At 57.4% G+C, this 25,680-nt stretch overlaps 2 protein-coding genes and 1 long non-coding RNA gene across 5 annotated transcripts; 1 reads left to right on the top strand and 2 right to left on the bottom strand.

Annotated features, from left to right (window-relative positions):
* Positions 1 to 1,752: 1,752 nt before the first annotated feature.
* Positions 1,753 to 5,738, bottom strand: EIF1AD (eukaryotic translation initiation factor 1A domain containing). Of its 3 annotated transcripts, XM_044449308.1 has the most exons (7): positions 5,695 to 5,738; positions 5,167 to 5,255; positions 4,709 to 4,885; positions 3,322 to 3,430; positions 3,108 to 3,216; positions 2,788 to 2,841; positions 1,753 to 2,181 (listed from the first exon to the last, which is right to left on the bottom strand). In XM_044449308.1, exons 3-7 carry the CDS (start codon positions 4,793 to 4,795, stop codon positions 2,037 to 2,039), a joined length of 504 nt encoding a protein of 167 aa, XP_044305243.1. In that variant the 5' UTR covers positions 4,796 to 4,885; positions 5,167 to 5,255; positions 5,695 to 5,738; the 3' UTR covers positions 1,753 to 2,036. The 3 variants fall into 3 exon arrangements, with proteins under 3 accessions (XP_044305243.1, XP_044305241.1, XP_044305242.1); XM_044449306.1 differs by lacking the exons at positions 4,709 to 4,885; positions 5,167 to 5,255; positions 5,695 to 5,738 and having other exon boundaries at positions 3,322 to 3,900; XM_044449307.1 differs by lacking the exons at positions 4,709 to 4,885; positions 5,167 to 5,255; positions 5,695 to 5,738 and having other exon boundaries at positions 1,753 to 2,178; positions 3,322 to 3,894.
* Positions 5,739 to 5,865: 127 nt separating this feature from the next.
* On the top strand, positions 5,866 to 7,381 carry LOC123032924. The gene is made up of 2 exons (XR_006416554.1): positions 5,866 to 6,267; positions 7,076 to 7,381. It is a non-coding gene; the product is annotated as an uncharacterized LOC123032924 (long non-coding RNA).
* A 1,181-nt stretch (positions 7,382 to 8,562) lies between these two features.
* Positions 8,563 to 24,493, bottom strand: LOC123032923 (cathepsin F-like). Its single transcript, XM_044449140.1, has 14 exons — positions 24,266 to 24,493; positions 21,698 to 21,817; positions 19,708 to 19,783; positions 18,850 to 18,959; positions 18,514 to 18,589; positions 18,009 to 18,122; positions 15,381 to 15,526; positions 15,016 to 15,112; positions 14,597 to 14,677; positions 13,903 to 14,022; positions 12,873 to 12,937; positions 12,383 to 12,473; positions 10,256 to 10,314; positions 8,563 to 10,081 (listed from the first exon to the last, which is right to left on the bottom strand). The coding sequence occupies exons 1-14, from the start codon at positions 24,464 to 24,466 to the stop codon at positions 10,007 to 10,009; spliced, it is 1,431 nt and encodes a 476-aa protein (XP_044305075.1). The 5' UTR covers positions 24,467 to 24,493; the 3' UTR covers positions 8,563 to 10,006.
* Positions 24,494 to 25,680: the final 1,187 nt, after the last annotated feature.

Below are 25,680 nucleotides of genomic sequence, written 5' to 3'. Positions count from 1 at the left end.
CTGCTTGTCTTTCAGGCACTTCCGTGCCAAAATCATGCCGGGTGGAAACGGCATGGCATTACTTGTGATGTGTGGTCAGCTCCAGTGCCCTCCTAGGACAGGTTCTCAGTGTGGTGTCAGCTGGATTGCCCTGGGCTGCAGGGAGCGGCTCCCACGACTGGGCACAGCTCCTTCCTCCCGTTTGCATTTCGTTTCGAGCCCACCAACTGCAAAAACCTTTCTGGATGGCTTAGAACAGGTTCATAATACTATAAAAATTCCACCTTTTGCCAAAGCTACACAATACGTGATGCTAAACAGACCCGCAAAGGATTTCTGATGTGAGCGCACTGACCCAGCTGTTTACTAACCCAAGTGTCTTAAATGCAGTGAGGGAAAAGGGTCGGGTCTGTCGGAGTCTTGCAGGCAGCGAGTTCCAGCAATCAGAAATGGTGCCGCCTGGTCTGGGTGTCGTAGGGCATCTGGAGCACACTTTGAGTGCGCACTCCGTGCAGGCAGGAGGGGCTGGGCTCAGTCACCAGCACCAGTAAGCCTGGGAAAGGCGTTTGCTGCAAACCTTGAGAGCGGCTGCCAGTCCGTGCTGAGCGCGCAGGACCAGGGATCCACACTGGTGCAAGGTTGGTGCGTGGAGGAGCGGAGATGGGGAACGCGAGGAAGGGGCTTGCGCGAGCGCCCTCTACTGGGCTGAGCAGAGGGCAAGCGGCCGGCTGAGCCACGGTAGAGTTGAGGTTTCGGCCTTCAACTGCCCAACAGCGGCAACAAATAAAAAGCTTTTTGTCCTAGTTCGCTGAAAGAATGATTGAAGGGGGCGGGAGGGGGGCACAAGATTTTTGTGTGAAAGGGTCAACAGACTTTATTTTGGAATGAGTCACAAATTCCTGGGCTGAGCATGTACCCAGAAGCCCCCATTTTCCTTCCTCTCACCTGGTTCTAGATCCTGGTTCTTGGGGTCGAGTCAAAAATGAAGACCTTGCCCTGTATCCATTACGCCGAGCTGACCGCTACTTTTCCCCATCCAGGACGTTAGAGCAACGAGGTTTTGTCCTGTCTGTGAGCATCTGGCGCAGCACTGCCAATTCAAACAACTGACCGGATTTGCAGTCACTCCTCCTGGTCAGTCATCCAAATAAGTGATGCAGCGGCAGCTGTGTCCCAGCAGAGCACAGCAGAGCACCGTGCGCCCCCCCCCGCCGCGCTGCCCCCCGCCCCCTTCCCTGCAACTGATCAATCCCTCCCGGCCCCCGCAATTCCGAGCTCCACTGCAGCAGAGGCGTTTCTTGGCTGCCTGGGCACCAACATCCAGGCCAGGCGTGGCTGCAGCTGAGTCAGTCTCTGACACCGCAGGGGCGCCCGGGGCACCTGCTATTCAAATGAGCAGCCAGGGGCCTTCAAGAGTGCAGTCAATTCAGGGATTCACTCTCTTCTACGCCTTTCTTGAAGTTGATTGAAATGCTTCTTCTGAATACAAAACAGCACCCAAGGGGCAAAGGCAGAAGGGCAAGTGCAGTAAGCCATGGGAAGAGCAGGACATGGAGAGAATTGGGATCAAAAGCGCCAAGCCTTATGAGCAAGCTAGTAAGTACGCTAACTGTACTTCCAGTGTTTGTCAGAAACGCAACGTAGTCCCATTCCCAGGACTGTGACAGGCTATAAGGAAATGCCAGTTTGGAATGGTCAGGGATTTTGGCGCTCTTGTGCCTATAAATAGCCACAACATTTAGGCAGGAACAGTTCCACCTGTAAGTCAATTCCTCGGTTTGGAGCACATTTTTATTACATAAGGCAAAAAGTTTGGGGAAGCAGAGCAGAGTACAAGCGGCAGCAGCCCAGGCGAGGTCACAGCTCTCTTCAAAACAATCGCCTTGGCTGCTGAAAGGCTGGGCTCCTTGCCTGCAACAGCTGTGCCAACTGCTCAAGCACGGCTTGGCCTCCTTGTAGGAACCACAAAGGGGGCGGCAGCTTGTCCATACCAGCAGGAAAACGTGGCGGGTGGAGGCCCTTCCCTCCAAATCCCAAGTTTCAGTCAGCTCCTTGTGTTACTTCTCTTCCTCTTCTGAGGTGCTGCTGTCCTCGCTCTCCATGTAATCGTAATTTATCCGGTTTGTGTTCACAAACAAGTCTCTGTCGTCATCGGAGTCTTCCTCTGCAGCAGAATGAGTTGGGCTCCCTGCCCCTTCCCTGCCAGAGGAGAGGTACAAAGAGTGCCCTTAGGACTCGCTGAGCTGGTGGCTCATTGCAATACCTCTATTTAGGGTTCTTCTCTCCTACTTTTGAATCCTCCCAACTTCCCAAAGCAGGTACAATGACATGACTAAAGATACAAATAAATAACATATCTACTGTTAGGATAACCAACGACCTGCTCATCACCAAGAGTCAGTGTCAACAAAATTCTCTTCAGAGGGACAAAGCTGCGCCTCAAGCTGATTACAAGCACTGCAAAACTTGGAGGCCACCCCTGCTGCGAGTGCGAGGAGGCCTGTATTTCCAGAAGGTGCTGCTGCCATTCTGGGCCCAGGGAGTTAAGGACTTCAAAATGTGAACAGCAGCCCATGGAAGCAAAACTAGACCCTTAGTAACAACGGACGGCAAGTCCCGTGCTTTAAACCACGGATCTGGCAGGCAGAGATAGGTCAATGTCTAGTTTCCTGCTCAGTGGTAAGCACCAGGGTCATTTCTAGTTCAAAGGTCAGATGGCAACTTGTGCACACACAAGGAGCTACAAGTTAGTCACCAGAGCAACCTTCCTCCCCCTTAGTGTTGTAGGAGTGCAGCTCTCGTGCTCACCTCTCTTTAGTATTGCTGTGAGGTCCTGTCACGTCCCCCACGAAGGCTTCAGGCCTGCAGAAAAATCCAGAAGGCAGAAGGTTGACAGGCGGCAGTTTGCAAGGTCTCTTCAGCCACACAGCATGGGTCCCCCACATGGTCCCACGGATCCACATGCTCATGGGACAATGGGCAAGAAAGCTCTGGCAGTCCGGGACAGCTGCCCAAGGGCAGGTCACATGGGTTCAGCCTTGCCCTGTCAATGGAGACTCTCTTACTACCACTGTCGGCATAAGTGAAGGAAGGAAAATAGGCAGCCGTTCTCTCACACTCACACTTACCAATATCCTTCCTTTTTCAGATGGTGAACATGGTCTTTATAAAGGACAAAACTGATCTCTGCTTTTACTTTCTCTCCTTCCTCTATGGGGTCTACAAGCAGAAAGTCACCTGGCAGAGAGAGAGAAATATATTGGAGCAGAAACAAACTGTGCAGGTAGGTTAAAGGAAGAGACTTTCTTCCATGTGTAACCAGCACAGTAGCCCATCACTAACCTCTCTTGATCCAAATATTCTTGCGGAATTTTGTGGGCATGCTCACGAGAAACCGAGTCCCCTCAGGCGTCTCCACCTCATGGAGGTTGTTGCCTGGCGTCCCCAACACCTGAACAGGAAAGGCAAAAGTGTGCCTTTGAAACAATGCAGTAATTACTATAAGGCAGCACGGATTTCTCAAGAACAAAACCGGACAGACTAATCTGACCTCATGTTTTGATCTAATAACCTTCCTTGTGGATGGCAGGAATGCTGTGGGCATAATCTATCTTGACTTCAGCAAAGTTTTCAAGAAAGTGCATTCTGATCAGAAGACTAGCTAAAGTGAGCTAGACAGAACAAGCAGGTGGATCTACAGTTGGCCACAGAATCCGACTCAGAAGGTGCTCATCTCAAAGTGGCACCTTCTCAAACTGGGGAGAGGGGCTCAGTCCTGGGCCCAGTGATCTTCAACATTTGTACCAATGACTGGATAAGGAATGCTGATCAGATCTGTAGATGAAACAAAATTGGGTGGGATGGCTAATCCTGTGGAAGACAGAAACAAAATTCAGAGTGATCTTGATAGGCTGGAGCACTGGCATAAAAGCAGCAGAATGAAATTCAACAGAGACAAATGTCAAGTCCTGCACTGAGGAAAAGGGAATCAGTGCAGTCAGAAGACGAGGGACACGTGGCTCAACAAACTGCCAGTGAGAGGGATCTTGGAATTGCTGCAGATCATAAGCTGAATATGAGTCAACAATGTGATGTGGCTGCAAAAAAGTTCGATACGATTTCTGAGCTGCATAAACAGAAGCATAGCTTGTAAACTGCATGAGCTTCTGGTTCCCCTCTAATTAGACATCTGGAGTGTAGTGTCCACTTCTGGAATCTGCAGATAGCCTGGAAAGGGCTCCAGGGAGGGCAACAAGGAGGACTGAGGGACTGGAAACAAAGCCTGTGAGGAGAAATTGGAAGAAGTGGGCAAGGCTAGCCTCAAGAAGAGAAGCCTGGGAGTGGGGTAGGGTAGCATTTTCCACACACTTGAGCAGCCGTCACACAGAGGAGGGCCATGTTCTCTTCTCAATCATCCCAGACTGCAGGAGATGGAACAATGGGCTCAAGTCCCGGGAAGCCAGGTTCTGGCTAAACAGAACTTCCTAACTGTTGGAACAGTACAGTGATGGAACCAATGACCTGGGAAAGGGGGGCTCTCCCACATGGGAGGCATTCCACAGGCTTTAACGTGCAGTCCTGCACTGAGCAGGGGTTGGGCTTGATGGCCTTCCTGGTCCCTTCTAAGTCTACTATTGTGCAGTGCCATGACTCTGTAACACAGAGAGTTGACCAAGAAGCCTGTGGCAAGCCCAGATCCAGGCTGTACAGAACAGGCCTCCTCTCTCACCCGGACAATCCGCTGCCTCTCTGAAGGCACCACATATTCCTCCAGGACTTGTTTCACCACATGCTTGCGCTTGGTGGCTTGGGACATGCTCTTCTGCTGGCCCTAGATATCAGTCTCTGTACTGGGCCGTGCGTGATGCCACAAATCGTCCGAGAGAAGTATCCAGACTCTAGCAAGCTGCAAAGAGAGAAGCGGGCGGGGGGGGGGGGGCACCATGTTGCTTTAGAATTTCAAATACAAGAACAGTAAGAGGGGCTGGGAACCACATATTCTGAATTTTGTTCAATGGACAGCATCTTAGTATCTGATACCCCACTGGCTTAGACATTTATCAATGCAACCAGGCCACTGCAGGAATGTGCTTCTGTCTGGGAATGGAGAAGAGTCCCCTGCCCGCATACACTGGGTCCTAGACTAGACAATTTGATTTGTCAGCTTGGGCTCACAGGAATTCAGACCTGTTTCCAAGGACAGAGAGTGTCCAAGTTCAAAGGCTGTGGATCCAGTGCTGATTTCACTCTCTGGTACATTCAGAATTCTGAAAAAGCTGTGGAGGCGCAGAGAGAGAATACCTTAGACATAATACATTAGAGATGATAAATGAGAAAACTAGTAATTTATTTCAGCTTCAACTGAAGAGGCTTCCTATTGAAGGAAGCCTGAAGGAAGCAGCTTTTCTCAAAAAGCTGCTATTCAGGCAGCCTCTGGGGTCTGCCAGGGGCCACTGAAGGCCACCCCGCACCGGCTGCATCTTGTCTGGAGGAAGCGCCTCCCTCCCTCCCTCCCCACCCCCACCCCAGCCCACCCCAGCCCACCCCACCCCACAGACGGCGCCGCGGCAGATGCAACAACAGCCCTGCGAGGTAGGCTCAGTCCCAAGCTCCTCCTTGCGGGTGGAGAGGGGAAGCCACACTGCATGGAGACGAGCAGGAGGAAAGCGCCCGCCTCGCCTCCGCAGCGGGCAGCCGCGCCCCTCTCGACGGTACCTGCTCCGCCACCTCCTCCTACGCTCAGAGCACGAGAAGCGGGCGCTTCCGGCTTCCGGCGCCCTGGCGGCGACTTCCGTGCGCACCCTCTCACGGACCCTCCCGCTCCGCCCACCCTGCGTCGGACCGTTCCGCGCCCGCTGTGGGCCCATCTCCGCCCAGAGCGGCGTGGCGCCGGCGGTGTTTTTCCCAGCGGCCGGGATCCCCGCCGTTTTTCGTTCAGTCAACAGGGGAAGTGGCGCGGGGGCTTGCGGCACCCGCAGGAGCAGCTTGTGCGTTATGTCGTGAGCGGAGCCTGCTGGAGCCGAGGATCAGACTAGATGGCCCGGGAGGCCCCTCCCGACTCGCGCTGTTTCTATGTTTCTATGGCTGTGTGCTGTGATGTTTTCTTCTGCCCTCCTCATCCGCTTTTCCTCGTGTGTTGTGTCTTTCTTGAAATAGCAGTGCCTCCAGGCTGGGACTGTCCCTTTCAGTCGATTGATTTTAAGCTGCTCCAGGAGCCTTCCCTTTGGAGGCAGGAACAGGATTAAAAACAAAACTAATGAAATTATTTTAACGGACTATAGTCCACAGGTACGAAATTCCAGCTATTTTTTTTTAGGACAGCAAGTATTTAACGCGGCAAATGAATTAACATTCCACACGTGCTTCAACACATGTCACGTTCCAGTCCCTGGGGAACACCTTGAAAGGCGGGGGGGGGGTGAGTCTGGCAGGGGCCTCAATGCGAGGTCCAAGGCAGCCGCACCGCAGAGGCAAATTCCCCAGCAGAACCCCTCAAGCTACTTTTGGATGCGGCTCCCAGGAAAGGCACGCCTGGCCTGGCCTGGCCTGGCCTGGCCTGGCCTGGCCTGGCCTGGCAGGGGCTGCCCGGTCCAGCCCCCGCCAGCCCATCGGTGCGCCTGCGCTGCGGCTGCGCCAAGATGCCCTTCCAGGCGAGGGGCCCGAGCTGCGCGCGCCCTTCCAGGTGCAGCTGCGGGGCGTGCTGGGGGGGGGCGGTTCTGGTGCCGCTTCCTTTCAGCTCTCGCTCTGCCCCTGGCCTGCGAGAGCTGGCCTTGGATGCTGCACCACCTGTTCGGTTCATGCAGCCGCAAACATCCCATAAATGCAGCTGTAAGTTTAAAGCTGCTATTTTTTCCATTCTGTTTGCATTGCAACATCCTGGGTTATTGCCACAAAGGCACTGCAAAAGTTTGAAAACATTTGGTCGGAGCCGTGTGATGCACCCAGTAGCATTTCAGTTGTGTAACAATAGTTTATCTCATTTTTGTCGATTCACTTCCCCCCTTGATGTATTGACTGAGCCTGACTGCAAATAGGCTTGTTCTAGAAAGTTGGAGCATTTACTGGAATCTCTTTCCTTTCTTTTGGTCTGCTTCAGCCTCCGGGCCTGATGATTTACTGGGCTTCAAGATGAAAACTTCACATGTTGTCACTACTGTTCACCAAGATTCCCCGGCCTCCCTTCTGAAACATCAATTTAGGCAGCTACCTGCCCTGCCTTTTCTGCAGAAAACGAAGGACTCGGCCCACCTTTCCTGCCAGCTACTCCTCCTCCTCCCCTACATCTTTGATTCCGTTTCTGCCTGACAGACCAAGTGCTTCTAGCCGTTTTCTGGTGCATTTAACAAATCTTTGTGGGCCTTAATGCTGTTCTTAGTATATTCCCAACTATTTTTTTAACCTCCTTTATTGTGTGCTTGTATTTTTGTCCAAATGTGTGTTTTGTTTTGCTCTCATCAGGACAAAGCCCTTTTCCCAAGGAAGCCACTTTTTCCTCTATCAACGGCTTATCATGCTGGTGAACTTGTATGATTAAGTACTCCCTTTCCTCATTTGCCATATATCTTCTGGCTGAGTTTATTTTGGTTTTGTGTGATCGCTAAATGTTTTGGAGGTTTGACCTCGCCGACATGCTTCTTCAAATCCCTTTTATCCAATCTTCTCATTTTTGGGAATCTTCCTTTTTGAGCTCTGGATGCATTCAGGCTTCTTGGTAATTTGCACTTGCGTAAGAGAGTATTGTGTAAATTCAAGTTGATTTAACTGCACTCACATCTCCCGCGATGTCCTGAGCACTTAACACGGATCTTGTCTAGAGGCGTCCTTGGAATGCGGACACCATCGGCACTGAAGGGGGTACACGCCCCTTGAAAACGGGGGTTCACAGCTTCGAAGGTCTCATCTCGGAGAACGGATGCCCACGGATGGCGGTTCTGACCGTTCACACAGCTATAGCTGCCGAGTCAACCGGCTCGTTCCTGGATGGAGACACCCACCCGAGTCACCTCCCAGTTTTTTTTTTTTTTTTTTTTTTTTTTGGATTTATATCCTGCCTTTTTCCTACAAAGGGCTCAAGGCAGCTTACATCATTCTCCTCCTGCATCTTCTCCCCACAACAACATCCCTGTGAGGTAGGTTGGGCTGAGAGTCTGTGACTGGCCCAAAGTCACCCAGTTGGCTCCATGGCCGAGCGGGGACTCGAACCCAGGTCGTCTGAGTCCCAGTCCCAGGCTCTTAACCACTACGCCACACTGGCTTCAGATGCTTCAGCCAGAGTGTTGGACAGATTTGCTCAGGAAGGAGGTTTCAGTCTGGTGGGTGCAGGTTATTTGTTCTTAGTGGATATTATAATGCTTTCATTCAGTCTTTATTTTGCTGGTAACCATTTTCAGCATCATTTTTTGAGGAAAAATGAATGTACGTGTAATCTAAAGACAGAAGAGCATGAAGCCCATGAAGAGAATCACAAGTATGGCCAGTTCAGCAGCAGTAAGTACTTTGTCGCCCCGCCACCACTCACACACACACACACACACACACAGAGCACAGGAGAGAAAATGTCCTTTCCCATCTGCAAGCAAACAGTTGAGGTCACAAGAGGGATCTTTATTAGTGTGGAAAATACAGAAACACTAAATGATGCTGGTGCGGAAGCACAGCAAATCGAGCCGTCGGTCTTCTGGGAATCCACAGAACTAAACCCTCTTGCTCCAGCTTTTAGCCCGTTCGGATCACTCCGGCAGGAGCGGTGCTTCGAAGCCTGATGGGCACCAGAGTTGTTCTTGAGGAGGAGAGTGCCCCGCTCTGGGAACCCGGGCAGAGAACAAGCAGCAAAAACCCGTCTACCTCTGGCTTCTGTGATGTTTTTCCAGGGCTAGTTATGCCCTCAGGCTCAGAAAGCCTCGTCTATGTGAGCCACAGTTCCGCCAAAACCAAAGGTGGCACGCCAGAGGGGAAATGCGCCACGGGGCGCGATGGGCGTTGCGCTTGGGAGCAGCCGAATGGGAGACCGCAGCGGAGACGGGCCGCTTTCAAGCATCCCACCCAAGTGTGCTTTGTGAAAGGCTTGTGTCCTATTTTAGGATTTTAATGTTTGTGTCTCGTCCAGAGCATTTTGGCTACTGGGCGCGAAAGAAATGCAGTGAATGACTTCGGGGTGGAGAAAGAGCATGGACGTGCCGTGCGCGTACCATGCAACCCTGGAATCGTGGCTGCCCTGAGCAGAGAGGCAGCCGGGAAGAGTCCCGCCTCGGGGCCTCTGCACCTCACGTGCCTGTGGCCCTTTGGCCAAGGCTTCCAAAAGGAGGGCAGCTTCGCCTGACGGAGCCAAGGCTTCCCCCACCAGCGGTGCAGCCTCTGAGGGCAGCGGAGGCCAAGTGCGGGGGGGGGGGGAGCCATGGGCTTCCTCAGAGTCGCATTTCACTCACACCTGCAGGACAGGGACCAGGGACCTATCCAGCTGGTGCACAGAAGTGCGCATCTGTCCTAAGTACAAACGAATGTTCTAAGTAGCGTGAATGCAGGGGCTGCTTCGATCGCATCTGAGCATCAGTTCGTCCTGCGCTTGACTCGCGAGAGCTCGGTGGCTGGGAAGTGGCACCAAGGCCCGCGTTCTGGGGCTCCCTCCGCCCTGGCCAGGCCCTGAACTGGGCCTCTTCCTCGTCCTTCTCCGCCTGCTTCGTAACGCTCGGCTCAGCAGTGACCTTTTCCAGAGCAGAGCCGCACAAGGCTCGGCAGCTCCCCGTCACGCGTGGAGAAGCGGAGCGCACAGCGAGAGGCGAAGCCAGAAGAGAAGCTGCTCCAGCCGGAAGGGAGAGAGGCCCCCCTGGACTCCGGAAGGAGGACCTACCCCACGGCAAACTGCCCCCGAGCCGTGCCATGAGCGGCAGCCGGAGGACTTCCGCAGTGGGCGCAGGGCCTAGCTGGGCTCTGGACGCGCAGCATCTGGTCAAGTGGGCCAAGATCACGTCGAAGGAAGATGCCCCGATCCCGGTCTTCGTGCGGGAGGGAGACCGAGGGGCCCAGGGGCCTAATCCACCATGGCGGAGCTGCACATTGTGTTCATGCCGCAGGCGTGGCTCCCGCGGTACAGGTAATAGTAGCCCTGGAGGAGGCAGGGGGGTTGTGAGCAAGCAGCACAAGCCCCAGCTCGGGAGGCGGGCGGCAGCCGTGCCCCGGGGCTGGCCCCCCCTTGCTCGAGGGGCGCCGGGAGGGGGCAGTGGTGGTGGCACGTGGCTGCGCACCGGTGCGGCCGGGGGGGGGGGCCCGCGAGGCTTACCTTCTCTCCCCAGTCCTCGCCCCAGCTGTTCTTGATAGCCCAGAATGGGGTGTGCCCGCCTGCATGGGGGAGACAGAGCAGCCCCTCAGGAGCAAGCCATATAGAACCGGGAGGAGCCAGGGGGCGGCCACGGAAGCCCAGCCCAGCCTGCAGCTCGACCCAACCCACTGCCGAGAGCACTGAGCACGGTGGGGCCGGCCCCCTGCAGCTGCCCTTCTGCGCCCGTCTCCTCGGGAGGGTTTCTCGGGCAGCCCTGGCCAGGCGGCATCCCGGAGCACAGCACGCGGGCTCCGTCTGGCTACTCCAGAAGTCCTTCTTCATCAACCTACTTTCAAGCAACCCCTCCCTGAATGTCGAGCTGAATGTCACAAAGCATCTGTGCTTTGCAGAGGATTCTGGGAAACAGACATGGCGTCCGGCTTTACCCAGACGCCTCGGCAGGCCTGTTGAGCCCGCCCAGGGGAGCGGGGTGCCAATCCCGCTTCCAATCCTACGTGAGCGACTTCGCTGCCCCCCCCTCGCACCCCTGTGGTGCTGCACGCGCTTCACACTGACAAAGCAAGCGCACCGGTCCGGCGTTCCGAATGACGAGCGCTGGTTGGTGCTGGGTGCGTCTGCACACGCTCCCTTCGGAAACGAGGGGAGGAAGTCCTTCTAGCGGTTCACTGTTTTGCAAAAGCCTTCCATTTAGCATGTTCTTCAGTAAAATAAATGCACGACAATTGCAAATGCAATTATTAGACAAGTCTGCAAACTTCAGAGTTGCAGATCACGTCTTCCATGCCAGGAAAAACACGAGGCTAAAACACAGAGACGCCGCGGAGGAGGAAGCGAGCGTGGGAGAGAGATCAATAAGCGGAAGGTGACCCAGCAACCTCAGGGCAAGAGTGCTGAAGCCGCTGATCACGAGCAGTGTGCTTGTCAGCCGGTAAAGCGCTGGAGTGCTCAAACTGTTTTCCTTCCCTTCCCCTGGCCTAAATACACTATTTGAGGGAAGTACAGCCTACTGCCTTTTTTTACAAGTGGTTCCCTTACAACTTCTGGATAATATCACATTTAAGTCATATTTGATGTGCTTTCCTCAAATATCTCACACTGTTATATGTTGTGCACTGAGACAAAAAAATCAATATGAAGTGCAAAGCAACACAACGAAATGCACTGAAAACCCGGCTAGCGCGTTGCTTGCGCTTCTCCAAAGCATCGCCCTCTGGCTCCAGCCGCTCTGGCCGGCACTGCCCGTGCCGAGGGCGATGGGGCCTGCAGACGCAGCCGGAGGGCCACAGGCTGCCCAGGGCTTCCAAACGTTTTCTGGTCCTGACTGAAAAAATCCCTGTGCAAGTGGTCTTAACTTGCCCGGGAAAATTTTGCGGGTCAAGATTTCCCAGAAAACCCACATCACAGGCCCCATCTTGCAAGATCAGAGCGAGGGCCAGCTGGACGGGCGTCTGGGGAAGAAACCCTCCGCTGCCCGTTGGCCTGGCATCCATCCACAGACCAGCGATGCCTTTGGCCGCCTGTGCGGAAGAAGCCTTCTTGGGGCCGCATCCTTCAGCCTGCCTGTGCCGTGCCCTTCCCCCTGGGTCTTCTCCATTAGGCTCTCCCTACCGGGTGCCAGGAACAGAATCCCCCCCCCCCCCCCCCGCAGGGGAACCAAACACTGCTGCAATTTAGGGCCTCCTCTGGGGCATCTGGCAGGAACATTGGCATCTCCCCATGCATTTTAGCGGTCACTTGTCTTTAAGATGAACCACATCTGAAACATCTTATTTTGAAGATGACACCCTGAAGTTGGTCCTAATGCGGTGTGGTATTTGTGCTATCGATTCTGTACAGGCACCGCAGCCCGAGCAGGACAGGGCATTTCGGGGGGCTGCAGGTGGCGGGCAACGCAGCATTCCTGTGGCGGCGATAAGCAGGCGGGCGGAAGGCAGGCAGGCAGGCCTGAAGGCGAGCGCCGTCGATGTCCCTGAGCACAGGTCCGGCCGTGCCCGAGCGCTGCCAATCTGCCCGCGGCTCGGAAGGGCAGCAGAGGCAGAGACCCAGCACATGCCGGGCAGGGCGGGCGGGCTCCGCAGCGGGGCCCTCGGGAACGCCACCCCCGCCCGGCCTGAGCAAGCCACTCACGTGTGCCGTAGCCCACGAGCAGCACGGCGTGGTCAATCATCCAGGGATTGCAGAGCAGGAAGAAGGGGTGGGAGATGCCTCTCCTGTAGAACTGGAGGAGGAGGAGGAGGACGGCTCAGGGCGGACCGGGCTCCCGACCGACCGCCGGTACGAGCTCCTCCCACAGGCCTCCCCTCGCTGCCTCTGGGCCTTCAGGATGGCTTCACGGTCCACGAACAAGCGCACGGGAGCGGCAAAACCGCCAGAGCCGCAGCGCCCGCCCTCCGCAGCGCTGCCCTCGCCGCTCCACACGGCGTTTCCGGGCCAGCCTCCCTCCTGCGACTGGCGGCCAAAAAGCGCACTGGGGAACCTGAACCCGGGACCCAGCTGAGATGCTGAGGAACCCCGAAGGGGCTGGCACGGCCGCCTGCACCTCCCCGTGGCAGAAGCGGCCACAAAAGGTCTGGCGCGACGCGCCCTCCCGGGGCTCTGCGCCTCGGGGCCACCTCACCTGCATGGCGAAGGCGTTCAGGGCGATGGAGATGGGCCCGTTCTTGGCCAGCCAGGCAGCGATCTCTGCAGTGGAGAAAGTGGAAGGCCGTCACACATGCGCACGCCACGTGAGGCAGGCCTGTGAGCACGGGGCACGGGCAACGCTGCTGCGCACCCGCCAGAAGGTCGGCCTGAGACCGTCTTCCTTCTCCTCCCACTGTACCTGGAAAGGTAGAAGGGGCACCTGCCCTGGTTTGCCCTCCGCCCCCACACCTGCCTGGAGGGAGGGCCATTCTCTCTCCTCCAGGCTACCCAGCCGACAGTGAGCCGGGATACTCCACACAAACACCCCCGCGCCTCTCCTGCGTACCAGGTCTGTGCATAAACGCATCTTTTAAAACCCTTCACTGAAAGCCTCTGAGGGGGGAGCCTAACCGAGCCAGGTGCAAGCAGCCACCGCTGGACTACACCCTCCATGCCGACCACGGCAGAATCGGCACACGACCAAAGAGTCAACCGCTCCCCCACCAGGCCCCACCCCCAGAAAATGAAAGCGGCACCCCACCTTATTTGCTATTGTTCTTCCAGGCCGTGGCATTCAGCCAACCCGGGCATGTTTACCTTTAAAACAGCAACACCTGGCTTTCCTCCCCACTCTCACTGTACCCTGCGCTCGCCGCTAGCCAGTCGTGGTGGCATCCAGCAGCACAAGAGGGCAACCGCGGACCAAAGCAGGAGGCAGGGCAGCCCGGCGCTGCCTGACCGCACCCGCGATCCCGGCTTGTCACTAGTATGGCAACTAGCGAGCCCAGACAGCATCAAATTAGAGGCGATAGTGCTTTTTCCCTTATTATGTGTGTGTGTGTGTTTTTTTTACATCTACCCTGGCATTCTTCCACCGTAGTGTGCAAGGGGGCTAACGTGGCATCCCTGGGCCCAAAGACCACGCACAGGCCCCCACGCCATGATCCAGCGTTCCAGCCATCTCTCAGCACTCTGGGGAACCCACAACTCAATGCATCAACTGCCCCAGGGTCTCAGACACGCACCGTTCTCGTCCCGAGAGATTTCCACGGAGTTGTTGATGTAAACAGCCACTTTCTCCTTGGAGAACTCGCACTTCTGCTCAAAGCCCTCGTAGCTGTAATCCCGCTCGGTCTCCAGCCCACCTGTGGGAGGGAGAAGCAGCCGAAACGCTGATGAGGCTGGGGCCGAGTGACGCGGGGCGGGGGGGGGGGCTCTGGCTGTGCAGAAAGGGGCCTGGGAGCAGCCTGAAAGGGAGGCGGCGGCTTCCAAGCGAAGGGTAGCGCAACGCAGCCCCCCGCATGGTACAGTCCGAGCGGCAACGCAGGGCTGTGGCAGCCGGTCAAGAGTCCGGAGTCCGCAGTTCCGGAAGGGAAGCGCCTCCCTGCCAGAAGGCTCCCCGGACCGGCGGCCTCGCAGCCAGGGAGCAACTGTGACAGAGCCGCGGCCCAGAGGCCAGCTTCGGCACTAGAAACGCCCCCGTCCAGGCACGGGAGAAACCCAGCCTGAACCGTTCGGGGCAGAGCTGGGGAACGGCTCTGCGCTGGTTCAGGGGAGAGGTGCAAGAGCTCCGGGAGGGCTGCTGTTCAGAGGCGGCTGTCTCACACTCAAAGCGCCCCGTGCTCGATCTTTCAAGCAGCACCCGGCGTGGGTGCAGGCCGGACATCAGGCTCAGAAAGAAGCTGGCGGTCTCTCCCGCAGGACCCCAGAGGAGCTCACCGAGTCGCTCGATGGCCTCGTACGCGTTGGACGGCAGCCCCCCCTGGCAGGCCTTGTCGAGGGCATCGCAGTCCAGCAGCTCTGTGGAGGAGAGTGCCGCAGTCACCTGGCGCGGAGCGGGCCCAGGCCCCGGGCCCACACAAGCGGGCTCCTCTGTCTCCCCGCGGTGGCTCCCCTCCCGAGGGCCATGGCGGCCCGGCTCCGAGCGGGGCGGCCCGGCCCCAGCACAGCTGCCCCGCTCTCCTCCTCGAAGCAGGCCCCATCAGAGGCACCCGTGGCAGGCAACCCACATCCTCCCCTGCCAACGGCTGCCAGAGCCACATCCCCCCGGCCAGGCCAGCCCAGCCCGTCCCCAGGCGGGCCAGGAGGTGCCCGGGAGCTCTGCTTGCAGCCGGCCCCACACCTGCCGGACGGCTCACCTTGCTCCGAGAGCGAGAGCAAGGAGCCCTTGCGCAGGAACCACTGTCCTTCCACGTTGCCCGTGACCGAGAAGGCCCAGCAGGAGCCGCACGCGCCCTGCAGCGGGAGGAGAGGAGCCCCCGCGGTCAGCCTGGCCTGGCCTGCCCAGACGCAGCGGCTGCCCCACGGGAGAACTGGGGAACGGCCGCAGAAGCCTTCAGGCGCTCAGCAACCCGGGCCTCAAACACGCCCTCCTTTCCACGTGCCACGCTGAGGCACCACGGGCACGCGCAGAGCGCCCCTGACCGTCCCTGTCCTGCAGGCCTGAATCACACATGGCTGCCCGGCAAGCTGGTTCTTCCGCGGGGCAGGGAGGAAGGCTGACCTGGTCCTTGACGCCCGTGACGGCCCCGTGGTCCCGCCAGTCCCACTCCGCAGGGGCCGGGTCCCTGGGGAGGGCCGCCGGCTTCATTGGCCGGCCAGGCAGCTTGGCCAGCAGTGGGTTCAAATACGTCGTGCGGAATTCCTCCTCTGGGAAGAGACAAGCAGAAAACCCGCTAACTCGGAAGGAGGAAAGCGACGTTGCCAGGCCTGAGGAGGAGGTGGGGAACGGGCTCTTCCCGGGAGGCGCTGAGGTGGCTCCCGTCGGACCAGGCGCTGCGAGAGGAGGGGGCTTGCCCCCAGGCAGCCAGAACGTGCTCAGGAGCAGAAACGCTGCAGCGGCAGGACGACGGCCGCCTCCCGGCAGCTCTCCATCCGCGACACACGCGTGCGCGGGCCGCCCGGGTCTCCAGCGTGCGCTTCGCACACGGTGGGAGCTGCTCTGCTCCGGAAGCCTGGAGTGCCATTTCGCCCTGGTTGTTGACCTGCTATTTGTGAGATGTGCTTGCCTGCTTTCCTCTGTTCAGAGACCCCCAGGGCAGGCGGCATATCAAAACCCACACGGATCCAGGCAGAGCTTCAAGGCACCGGCAAATGGCAAAATCTGCCTGAGGTGAAACCGCCAAGCTAAGGCCGAGCTGCAACAGCAGGCCGGACACCTGGCCAAAGCAGTCGTCCTCTGCACGATCTCCCCGCACCCCCGGCCCGGCCCGGGTGACCCGCACGTGGGGCCCCAGCCAAGGAAGGGCAGGGCCTTGGCGGAGAGCCTCGGGAGCTGACTCAGGTGACACCCGGACCTTCTAACCGGAAGTGGCGGGGGCTGCCCCGAGCTCCGGAAGGAGGGCACGTCCCGGCACCCGAGCAGCCCATTCCGGGAGGTGCGGGTCACGCGCTGGGCTTAAAAACCCCACAGGAGTGGGTGGGCATACATGCCGTGGGGCTTCGGGCACCTTTGGCAACCTGAGCTGTCCTGGGCTTCGTCTCAGGGTGGCTGACGTGGGAGGAATGGGGGGTCAGAGGGGAAGAAAGGATTTGATGAGTCTGAGTAAAAGGCAGAGCCAGTCTGAGCCCCAAAACCCTCCCCATCTGCAGTTTGCTGAGCTAACCAAAGCGGATTCCACGGAAGGCGTTAAACCCATTCCTTCCCAGGGCCACCCTGCTGGCAGAGCCGCTCTCCTCCTGGTTCCCCCTGGCCCATCAACCAGAGTCGGTCTCAGCCTCAGTCTCCCCCCCCCCCACCCTCACACTCACTCACTCTAAGCCTTTCTAGCAGAAAGCTGCCTTTCATAGATTTTTAAGTAGCAGCTTGGCTGGAATTGCAAAACGGCTGCAGAGAAATTGTTCGCTGAGCTCTCTCACAGCAAGATGTGCTGCCTTGCTGTCAAAAGGCCGAGGGAGGAGCAACGAAAGGGAGTCGCTTCATTAAGGAGAAGAGGCAAAGCGACACAACCGGGTACACAATGGTAACCACTGGTAAGCCTGTCTGGAGAGAGCGCGCGCCTCGCCACGGCCCACCACTCAAAGGGCTATTTGAGGCAATGGGGAACTGTAACGCTTACAGTTTATGGCCCAAATGTATTTGAAGAGTGCTGGGCTGTAAAACTTCCACATTTTCTTACACAGAGTCAACGGTGTTTTTGCTTATCTGTTAACAGCCTGTAATTACTGTGCAATATATTTCTTATCTGGATAAGCAGGATAAAACCTGCTTTGCAGACGAAGAGTTTATACACATTGGCTTAAGCAAGAGATGTTGAATTTGGGGTTTTCTCTCAGAACGGGCCTCATCTGGCCTAAAAGGCACCAGCCTGAGGGCGCAAACTCCCCGGATGGCCACCGCCAGACAGGAGTCTCGGGAAGGCTCTTGTTGCGTGTTTGTTCTCACAGGAATTTTTGGGGTGCTCAGGCTGCAAGCCCAGCTCCAGTTCAGGGCCGCGCAGTAACATCACCGAGCGCAGAAACACTCTGGCCCATTGGCCATATCTGCTTTGCCGCCTAGAACAGGGCGCTCAGCCAGTGAGTGCTTTGCCTCACAGGGGCACCGTCCCTTGCTCTTGGCTACACTGGCTGGGGATGATGGGAATCAGGCCAAACATCCAAAGTCGTCCATCCTTAGCCTAGCAGCTCACTGAGCCCACATACCTCTGAGCCTAAAAGCCAATTCAGGGCTTGGGAAGAAATTTGGTATTTAGATGCAATATCTCCTATAGACCATTAAGCCTGGAAGTGTGAACAACAACCCATTGGTCAGAAAATACAGTCTTCTTTTAAATTATTTACATCTTGGAGTCATGTGCATTTTTATTACTAAGGATCTATTGTTTTAGCTCGCATATACTGTATTGCAAACCCATTTTCTGTTATTAAATACAAATTAAAAATAGATTCAGAGGCGTCTCCCCTTACTAATTCTTGTTCATACAAAACAAAGATTGAATTCACCCTGAAACAATTTCTGGGGTGCCCTTCATGTGAGCGAAGTTACCTAGCTCTGGGCATTAACTAGCGAAAGGCTTCTGCGCTACTGGGACTACAGGCTGATGCTGCTCAACACATTAAGACGTTCAGCAACCTCTTGTGAATCGGGTGAGAAACCGAGGGCACTGGCGGCTGTTTCTCCATTCTTACCCACCTGTCAGATCACTGAACTTCGTGACTCCATATTCTGCTGTGCCCTGATCCAGCTCCTGAATGATCCGGGCTTTTTCCAGATTCTCAGCAAATATTCCAAAGCGCCTCGTAGTTTCTGAATAGAACAAATCCAGGGACATTACAGCAAATGACGATTGTTTACAGTATTAAGCTCAAGCTTCTCCTTCTGCAACATGCTGAACACACAGAACATGATGCTGCTGGACTCTGACATGTGTGTGTGTGTGTGTGTGTGTGTGTGTGTGTGTGTGTGTGTGTGACAATTTCACAAGACAAAAGATACTGCTGGGGATGGCAGAAAAGGCTCAGCAGGAGACGACAGACTCCCCTGAGGAGGCCTGGCCCTGGCAGCACTGATCCAGATCGGTCCTCAGCCCGTCTCCTGCACTAGCCCATCAGGAGGAAATCCTAGGAAAAGGGGAACCCCCGGCTTTTCCTGGTTACCGCTGGGCTTGTTTTGGTAACTCCCTTTGCCCAACATTCACCTGTTTCATCCTTGTAGCTCTTCTTGTAGGTGTTCAGAAAATCCTTGAAAAGTGAGACCAGGTGGACAGAGGCATTCTGTGCAAAAAAAAAAAAAAAAGAATCCAGAGCTGAGAAGCTGTCATCCTGCAGCTCTGTCCCAGAGGGACTCTCAAAACCCAAAGAGCCAACACAGAGCCGCTTCTGGTTCCAGAGCAGAGTTTCTCCATAGGAGCTGCAAGGAAATGAAGACCCTGGGAAAGACAACAGCCCCTTTTGCCAAGGAAGAGGAGACCGCCTTGACTGGGGGGGGGGGTAGGTGTCTTAGTAAAGGAGAGCCAGAAAAAAGCAACACTCACCTGCAGAAACCTCTCCCCCTGGAAGGGCTCCTCAACTTCCAGAGCAGGTGCCCTGGGATGGAATACCTCCCACTGGCCCAGTGGTGCTGGCTGGGCTTCTTCGGATGGCTCTGCAAGGCAGGGAAAAAGCAGCTAATTTTCAAACCAAGCATATAGAAACAGAGTGAGCCAGGAGGGGTCTCCTGAGCCATCTAGTCTGATCTCCGGCTCCAGCCCGCTCTGCTCATGACATGCCTACCACGTATTTCAACTGTCACACAAATTCTAGAAATTGAGGCAGGAACGCCACGTCCTGCCATGCCCACTAGGTCGCCTTGCCAGGGTGCAGGATGCAAAGCGATCCCACCGCCTGACAGCCGGCACCCCAGCGATTCCTGCCACGTCCAAAACTTCCAGGGCAGTGGAGGAACCCGGGAGCCCCGTGCCTCTGACCTTCCAGCCCGTCTCGCCCGCCTCGAGCTCACCAAGCCTCTCAGACACCAGCCCTTTCCAAAATTGTTCTCAGCAGAGGAAAAGAGGCGAGGCCCAAATATTAATTACTCACATGGACACCCTCCCCGCAGCGCAGAGGAGCCTGCACGCCTCTGCAGTGTCCTTGCGCTGGCCCACTCGCACAGAGGGGGTCCCAGCCCGAACGCGGCTCTTCCACACCAAGGTTATTTTTACCCGCAGCAGGAGGACCGTGTGGCAGCAGTGGCTGATCAAGCCTTTTCCTCCTCTCACCTGTTTCAGACACTGCTTGCTTTCAGTCTTCGCCCATGGGCCTTCCCCTCCTACTGGGAGCACAAAGGAGCGCGGTTCTGGGCCTGCCTCCCTGGCTGCATGATGCGCTGCACAGCCCACGGAGACTCGACTTACCAGAAGGGGCGCACTCGTGCTTCAGCAGCTCCTTCCTGCCGGCCCAGGGCTGGCTCCAGACCTCAAAGTGACAGGACTGCAAGGAGACAGCGGGGCGAGTCAGGACCGCATGCAAAGCCCAGCCAGAGCAGGCGCAGAGCGCACTGGGCCACGGAGCCGCGCACTAGTGGAGCTGGAGGGGCTAGTGCAGGGCTCCCGGCGAAGCCACCCTGCTCAGGCGGCTGCCTCTTGAATGCCTCCAGGGTGGGAGAGCCCGATCCTGCCCAGGTAATTGGTTCCACTGCCACCCTGCCCCAACAGTCAGGAAGCGCTTCCTGCTGCCCAGTGGGAATGTGGCTTCCTGAAACTTGACCCTGTTATTCTGTATCCTGCACTCTGGGATGATCGAGAGGAGAGAGATCCTGGCCTCCTCGTTTGTGACAGAACTTCCAATTGATCTCCCCTCTGTCTTCCCTTCCCGAGGCCAAACATGCCCCGTTCTTTCAGTCTCTCCTCGCAGGGCTCTGTCTCCAGGCCCCGGGTCATCCACGTGGAGCTGCAAGATTCTTTTCTCCAAGTACGCACAGCAAAGGGCATTATCTGTCAGCAGACAGCAAGCCGAGCTGTCCTCCTCTGAGCAGAAGTTCACGCAAAGTGAGTCAGCTGAGGCCAAGTCACAAGATCCAATATGAGGTGAAGGAACTTGGATCCTCCGAGTGCATGCATGTGATTGGGAATGTTCCATAGGAACTGCAGCCTTTTGTTTAAAAGCCTGCGTCAACAGCAGTTACTGCTCTAACAGAAGCCATGGCGCTGTTCGCACCGCGAGGTTTCTAGAAGACCGGTCACTTGCGGTCTGTAGCCCTCCAGATGCGGTTGGACAGCACATCAGGTGCCTTGCCCAGCAGCCACAGCTGTCCTGCTTCTGAATGCATGCAGGGTTCGTACTCCGGGATCCACTGGGCTGATGCCACGTGGGCAAAAGCCGACAAGCGTCCGATCTCCATCTGCACCGCGGACAAGCAGAACGCGGCGATTGCGAGGGCTCGCTGGCCACAGTGCCTGCAGGCAGCGCACCCCATTATTGCCTCTGGCGACCAAGCAAGCAAGCGAAGGGGCTTTCTTTTCAACATTCTGTTTCAGGACTGCTGGTCGTCTGGGGATGAAATGGCACTTGAAGACTCCAGCCCAATTCAGCCATGATGTGAGGCAGAGATAGGAGTATCAGAAATTTGGATCAATGCATGTTTTATTAAGGGTGCATCTCGGTTGTGGGAATCCCTGGGGTAGCCCCAGCACTATAAAACATTTCCACTTCCTAGCAGACAAATCATACCCCCTTTTTAGCACAGAATCCAATTGCTGGCTCCACAAACAACGCCATGACCGAGTGTCGTGAGGCAGGGTTCTCCTCACTTCACACATCCAAGGCAACAGGCTGTCCCTTCGCTAAAGCTCTTGATTCACCAACGTACGCCCCATAAACAGAATGCAACCGAGCAAGCACTGAACCCGATCTAAACAGCGACTTCCGGAGACCCTCCTTCTGCAGGTCTGGCCCAATCCCTGTGGAAGGGCCTGCACAGAAGCGAGCTTGCCTTTCCTTGGCACACCCACCTCCCACAGGCTAGCCGCCTCTCCCGGTGCCACACCAGCTTCCCCTTCTCTCCCGCGCCCCATCTACAGCTTGGTTGTTCTCGGAGTCTGTTGGAGAACTTGGGAAGGCAGGCCTTGGGACAAGCACCTCGGCTTCTCTCATCTCTGCGCTGGGGAGGCCCACGCTTCCAGCTCCCTCCCCACTCAGAATCCGGCTTGGTGTGACCCAGAAGTGCGAGCCCCGCTTGTTCCCAACATGACAATTATGTCCACCCAGCCTTTTTCACAAGCACCTTTGCGAGCTTTAATGCACCCTCAGAGATGATAGTGGAACCACGTGAAACTGGGACGCCAGGAGGGCCACTGCACTGCCTGTCCCTGCCGACGAAGGCCCCTCCCCGGGGCTGCGTCTTACCACTTGCTCCGGCTTGCCTGGACCGGCACAGCGGGAAGCCTCCTGGCCCACGGCCTGGTCTCCGCTGCACCGCCTCCTCAGCAGGACGATGGCCAGGTGGTATTTGATGCCGTTCACCACCTGCAGAGGAGAAGGGACCCCTCAGGCAGGCCCAGACAGCACGAGAGCACGGCCAGGCCCAGTACGGGATGGAGAAGCAGAGCACCAGGGCAGGTGCTGGCAGGGAGCAGCTGGGCGGCCTGGAGAGCAGCGCGAGGGGCCTCCTGGCCGTGCTTCCCCCGCCACAGCCACGGCGGGGGTCTCCATGAGTCTCCTGTGCGCCTTGACTCTCGCTCATGTCCCCACACCCTTCCACCTCCTGAGCACAACTGAACCCCTAGACCATTTTCATGGACTGGGCTCGCTTTCTGTGATTCCCCCCAGCAGCAATCTCGGACCGTCGCCACCCTGCTCTCGTCTCCAGACTCCACCCAGCACCAGCACCAGCTCCCCGGTCCCAGCAATCTTCCCGTTCACGCCTGCTTCCCACGCCCCAGGCCTTGCAAGCACAAGAGCTGGGAAAGGGCCAAGAAAGGGCACCAAACAGGTTTTGTGGAAGCTGGAAGAGGGCAGGAATGACCCTGGTTCTGTGAGCAAGGAGGCAGCTGTCACAACGGGGAAAAACAATTGCTTTGATTTGCCATGAGCGTAATTCACAAACGAGAACCGTATGACGCTGAAGCGGAGTGCACACCCCGTGCCTGGCACACTGCTGGCACCTGGCCCTGTTCGCCAGCCACAGGGTGCTCTCCCCTGACTTTGAGCTTTCAGGGTTCTGAGAGGTGCTTGAAGGTTTAACAGTAAGGAAGGGGATTTTGCAGTCCCACTCGTTGCCCGTCTCACTCTTTGAGAAGGCCGGGTGCCGAGCCTTTGCACAAGCACAACCATAAGCCAACCTGGCACGATACTGGGGCTCAGGGTCACCTGTGGCCAGAACCTGATACAGCCAATGGAGCAGCCCAGCAAAATGAAAAGGTGAGCAGAGAAGATTGCAGGGTCACCACCTGCACACCAGTAAAAAATGGAAATGCGTCTTCAGAAAAATGGAAAAAGGAGCAAAATGGCTTGCATAAATTCACACACAGTGATTTGCACTCTAAATACGCTTAGAAATAGGTCCTATAATTCACATAGAAATGCAACGCATCTCACTGAGCTGAGGACTCCCGCTAGGGAACCTGTCTGCTTAGCAGTTGGAGAACAGACCCAGCTGAGCTGGCAACAATCAGCAGGTTACTTCAAGATCCCTGCACAATCTCGTAGGGTTACATTTCTTCCTGCAAGAAACCTGAGACAGCTCTTCCCCATTTTGTCCTCACAAGAACCCTGAGAAGGATGTCAGGCTGAAGCTGAGAGAGTGGCCAGAGGCCATCCAGGGAGGTCCAAGGCTACAGCCCAGGCCTCGAACTGGCTTCTTTAAGTTAGAACGGGAAGCCATCCAGCCTGCTCTCTGACAGAAGGGTCCCTTCTCTGCAAAGCAGGGTCCTGGTCATCCCTGCAGGGGGTCTTCCTAATGCGTATTGTTGATGGGTGTACAGAAACTGCTGCCGATGACTGGACCCCCCCCCCCCCGAAGATACAACCTGCTCTGGAGAGCCAACAGCAAAGTTCCGCCGCCTGTCAGCTCAGGGGAATGTGGCTCCCCACCCTTTTCGGCAGTGACCTAGTCCAGAGGAGAACTAATGCCACAAAGAGCTCAGATCACCATCAATTAGCCTCAACAAAGCAAACGTCAAGGTCATTCAGGATCTGAATTACCCCGGAGCCGACCTAGTTTGAGAGGGCAGGTGAAGGCAGGAGCCGCCGGGAAGAGCTTGTGCAATCTGCCTTTTTCGAGCTGCAGCTGGACAAGCGCGATGCGACCCGGCGCTGTTTCAGATAAGCGGGCTGATGAGAGGGCCCGAGCCTGTGCGAGTTTTTCTGTCCAAATCGGCGTAGGGGGCTTCTTAGGGGGCGGTAAGACCCCGGAGGGCCAAGCAGCGCCCTCGGGGGCGCACGCGCGGCTCCTCCGTGCCTTCTGGTCCTGCGGCCGGCGGAGTGAAGGACGGCAGGAGGGAAGGAAAGGAGGGCGGAGAAGCGGGCAAGCGCCCCCAGGCGCTCTGGGGAGGCCGCCTGCGCTTCGAGGGCCGGGCCGGGCCGGGCCGGGCCGGGGGGCATTTCTGCGTCGAAGGTCTCCTCTGCCCGGGACGCTGCGAGACGCCCGGAGCCCCGCGGCGGACGCGAATAGCCGGGGCAGGCGCCTCCTCCTCGACTCCCCGCAAGGAATATCCCGGCGAGGCCGTGAAGGCGGGCGCGGGTCCAGCCCGGCCGCGCGTGCGAGGGGGCTCCGGCGAGCCGCCTTCCCACCCGGCGCCCCGCGGCCCGACGTCCCCGGAGAGCGCGGCCGGTGCGCCCGCAGCCCCCTTCCCCCCAACGGCCCGCGGGCTCGGGCGGCGCGGAGCTGACGGCGCCGGCAGCCCGCTGCGCTCCCTCCCCAACGGACCCCCGGACCTTCGCCCCGCTGGACGGCCCCGCGCCCGCGCCCTGCACCTGCGTCTCGGCCGTGCGCAACGCCCAGAGGCCGCCGCCGCCGCCGCCGGCTGCGAAGGCGCGGGACAGCGCGAAGCGCGCCGCCGCGAGGGCCGCGCCGCTCCGCACGTCCGCCTCCACGGCGCCGCCCGGCATCGCGGCGAGGCTGGCGGGCAGCGCGAGCAGCAGGAGAGCGCAGAGCAGCCGCCGCACCGACGCCATCGCCGCCCGCTCCGACCGGCCGCCCGAGCGCGTCTCCCCCGCCGGGCGCAAGGAGGGCGGGACCGCGCTGCCCTCGCCCAGGCGGGGCGGCCCCACTGGCCCGCCCCGGCCCCGCCTTTCCCCTCTCGCCCCGGCAGAGCGGCGCCACTGGCTCCCGTACGGCGGCCTCGCCCCTCTGGCCCGGCGCGAACGAGGCGGTCGCTGTGCGGGAGGCGGCGAAGTCCTGCCCGCGTGACGCCGCGCACGGGAGCGCTCGGCGAAGCGGTCCCCGCCTCACGGCGTCCTCGCCCAGCCCGTGCTCTCTACGGCCTACAACTCCCATCGTCCCCGGCATCATGGCCTCTGTGTAGAGCTGGGTCAGGGGACGGCTGCCCCAGCCTTCAAGTAGGCCCCAGAGAGGCCACTGAGCCTTCGGCCACTTATCACCCGCTTTGCCTACCCGACGTTTGGTGGAGAAAAAAGGGTGGGGGAAACGATCACGAGCAGAACACACGCTAACAAGCCTTTCATGACCGGGTACAGAGAGGGGCTAGGTAATTCTTCTCCCTCCTGTAGTTATGTATGGGCTGAATCTGATGGGCTGAAGATTGTCTGTCAATGTCCCCTGATGCAACACAGGTGGCGATGCAATGCACAAGCGCTTCAGCGGGCTTTAAAAGGGGAGCCAGTGAATTCTGGGGAGAGGCTACTTCAATGGCTTGTCACGTTGTTGTTAGTTCTGAAGTCGCGTCCGACCCATCGTGACCCCATGGACAACATTCTTCCAGGGACAGGGACAACTTCCTGTGCTCCCCCATCCCCCAGAGTCCACGCAAGCTCACACCCACTGCCCCAGTGACTCCATCCAGCCACCCCATCCTCTGCCGTCCCCTTCTTCTTTTGCCATCTATTGTTCCCAGCATCAGGGTTTTCTCCAGGGAGTCCTTCCTTCTCATTAGGTGGCCAAAGTATTTGAGTTTCATCTTCAGGATCTGGCCTTCCAAAAAGCAGTCAGGGTTGATCTCCTCTAGGACTGACCGGTTTGATCGCCTTGCAGTCCAAGGGACTCGCAGGAGTTTCCTCCAGCACCACAATTCAAAGGCCTCAATCCTTTGGCGCTCTGCCTTCCTTATGGTCTAACTCTCACAGTCATATACTACAACTGGGAAAACCATAGCCTTGACTATACACACTTCTGTTGGCAGGGTGATGTCTCTGCTTTTTAGTATGCTGTC

The sequence above is a fragment of the Varanus komodoensis genome, unplaced genomic scaffold (assembly GCF_004798865.1).
Source record: "Varanus komodoensis strain SLA01 unplaced genomic scaffold, ASM479886v1 scaffold57, whole genome shotgun sequence".
Taxonomy (NCBI): domain Eukaryota; kingdom Metazoa; phylum Chordata; class Lepidosauria; order Squamata; family Varanidae; genus Varanus; species Varanus komodoensis.
This window is presented reverse-complemented; position numbering and strand designations above follow the sequence as displayed.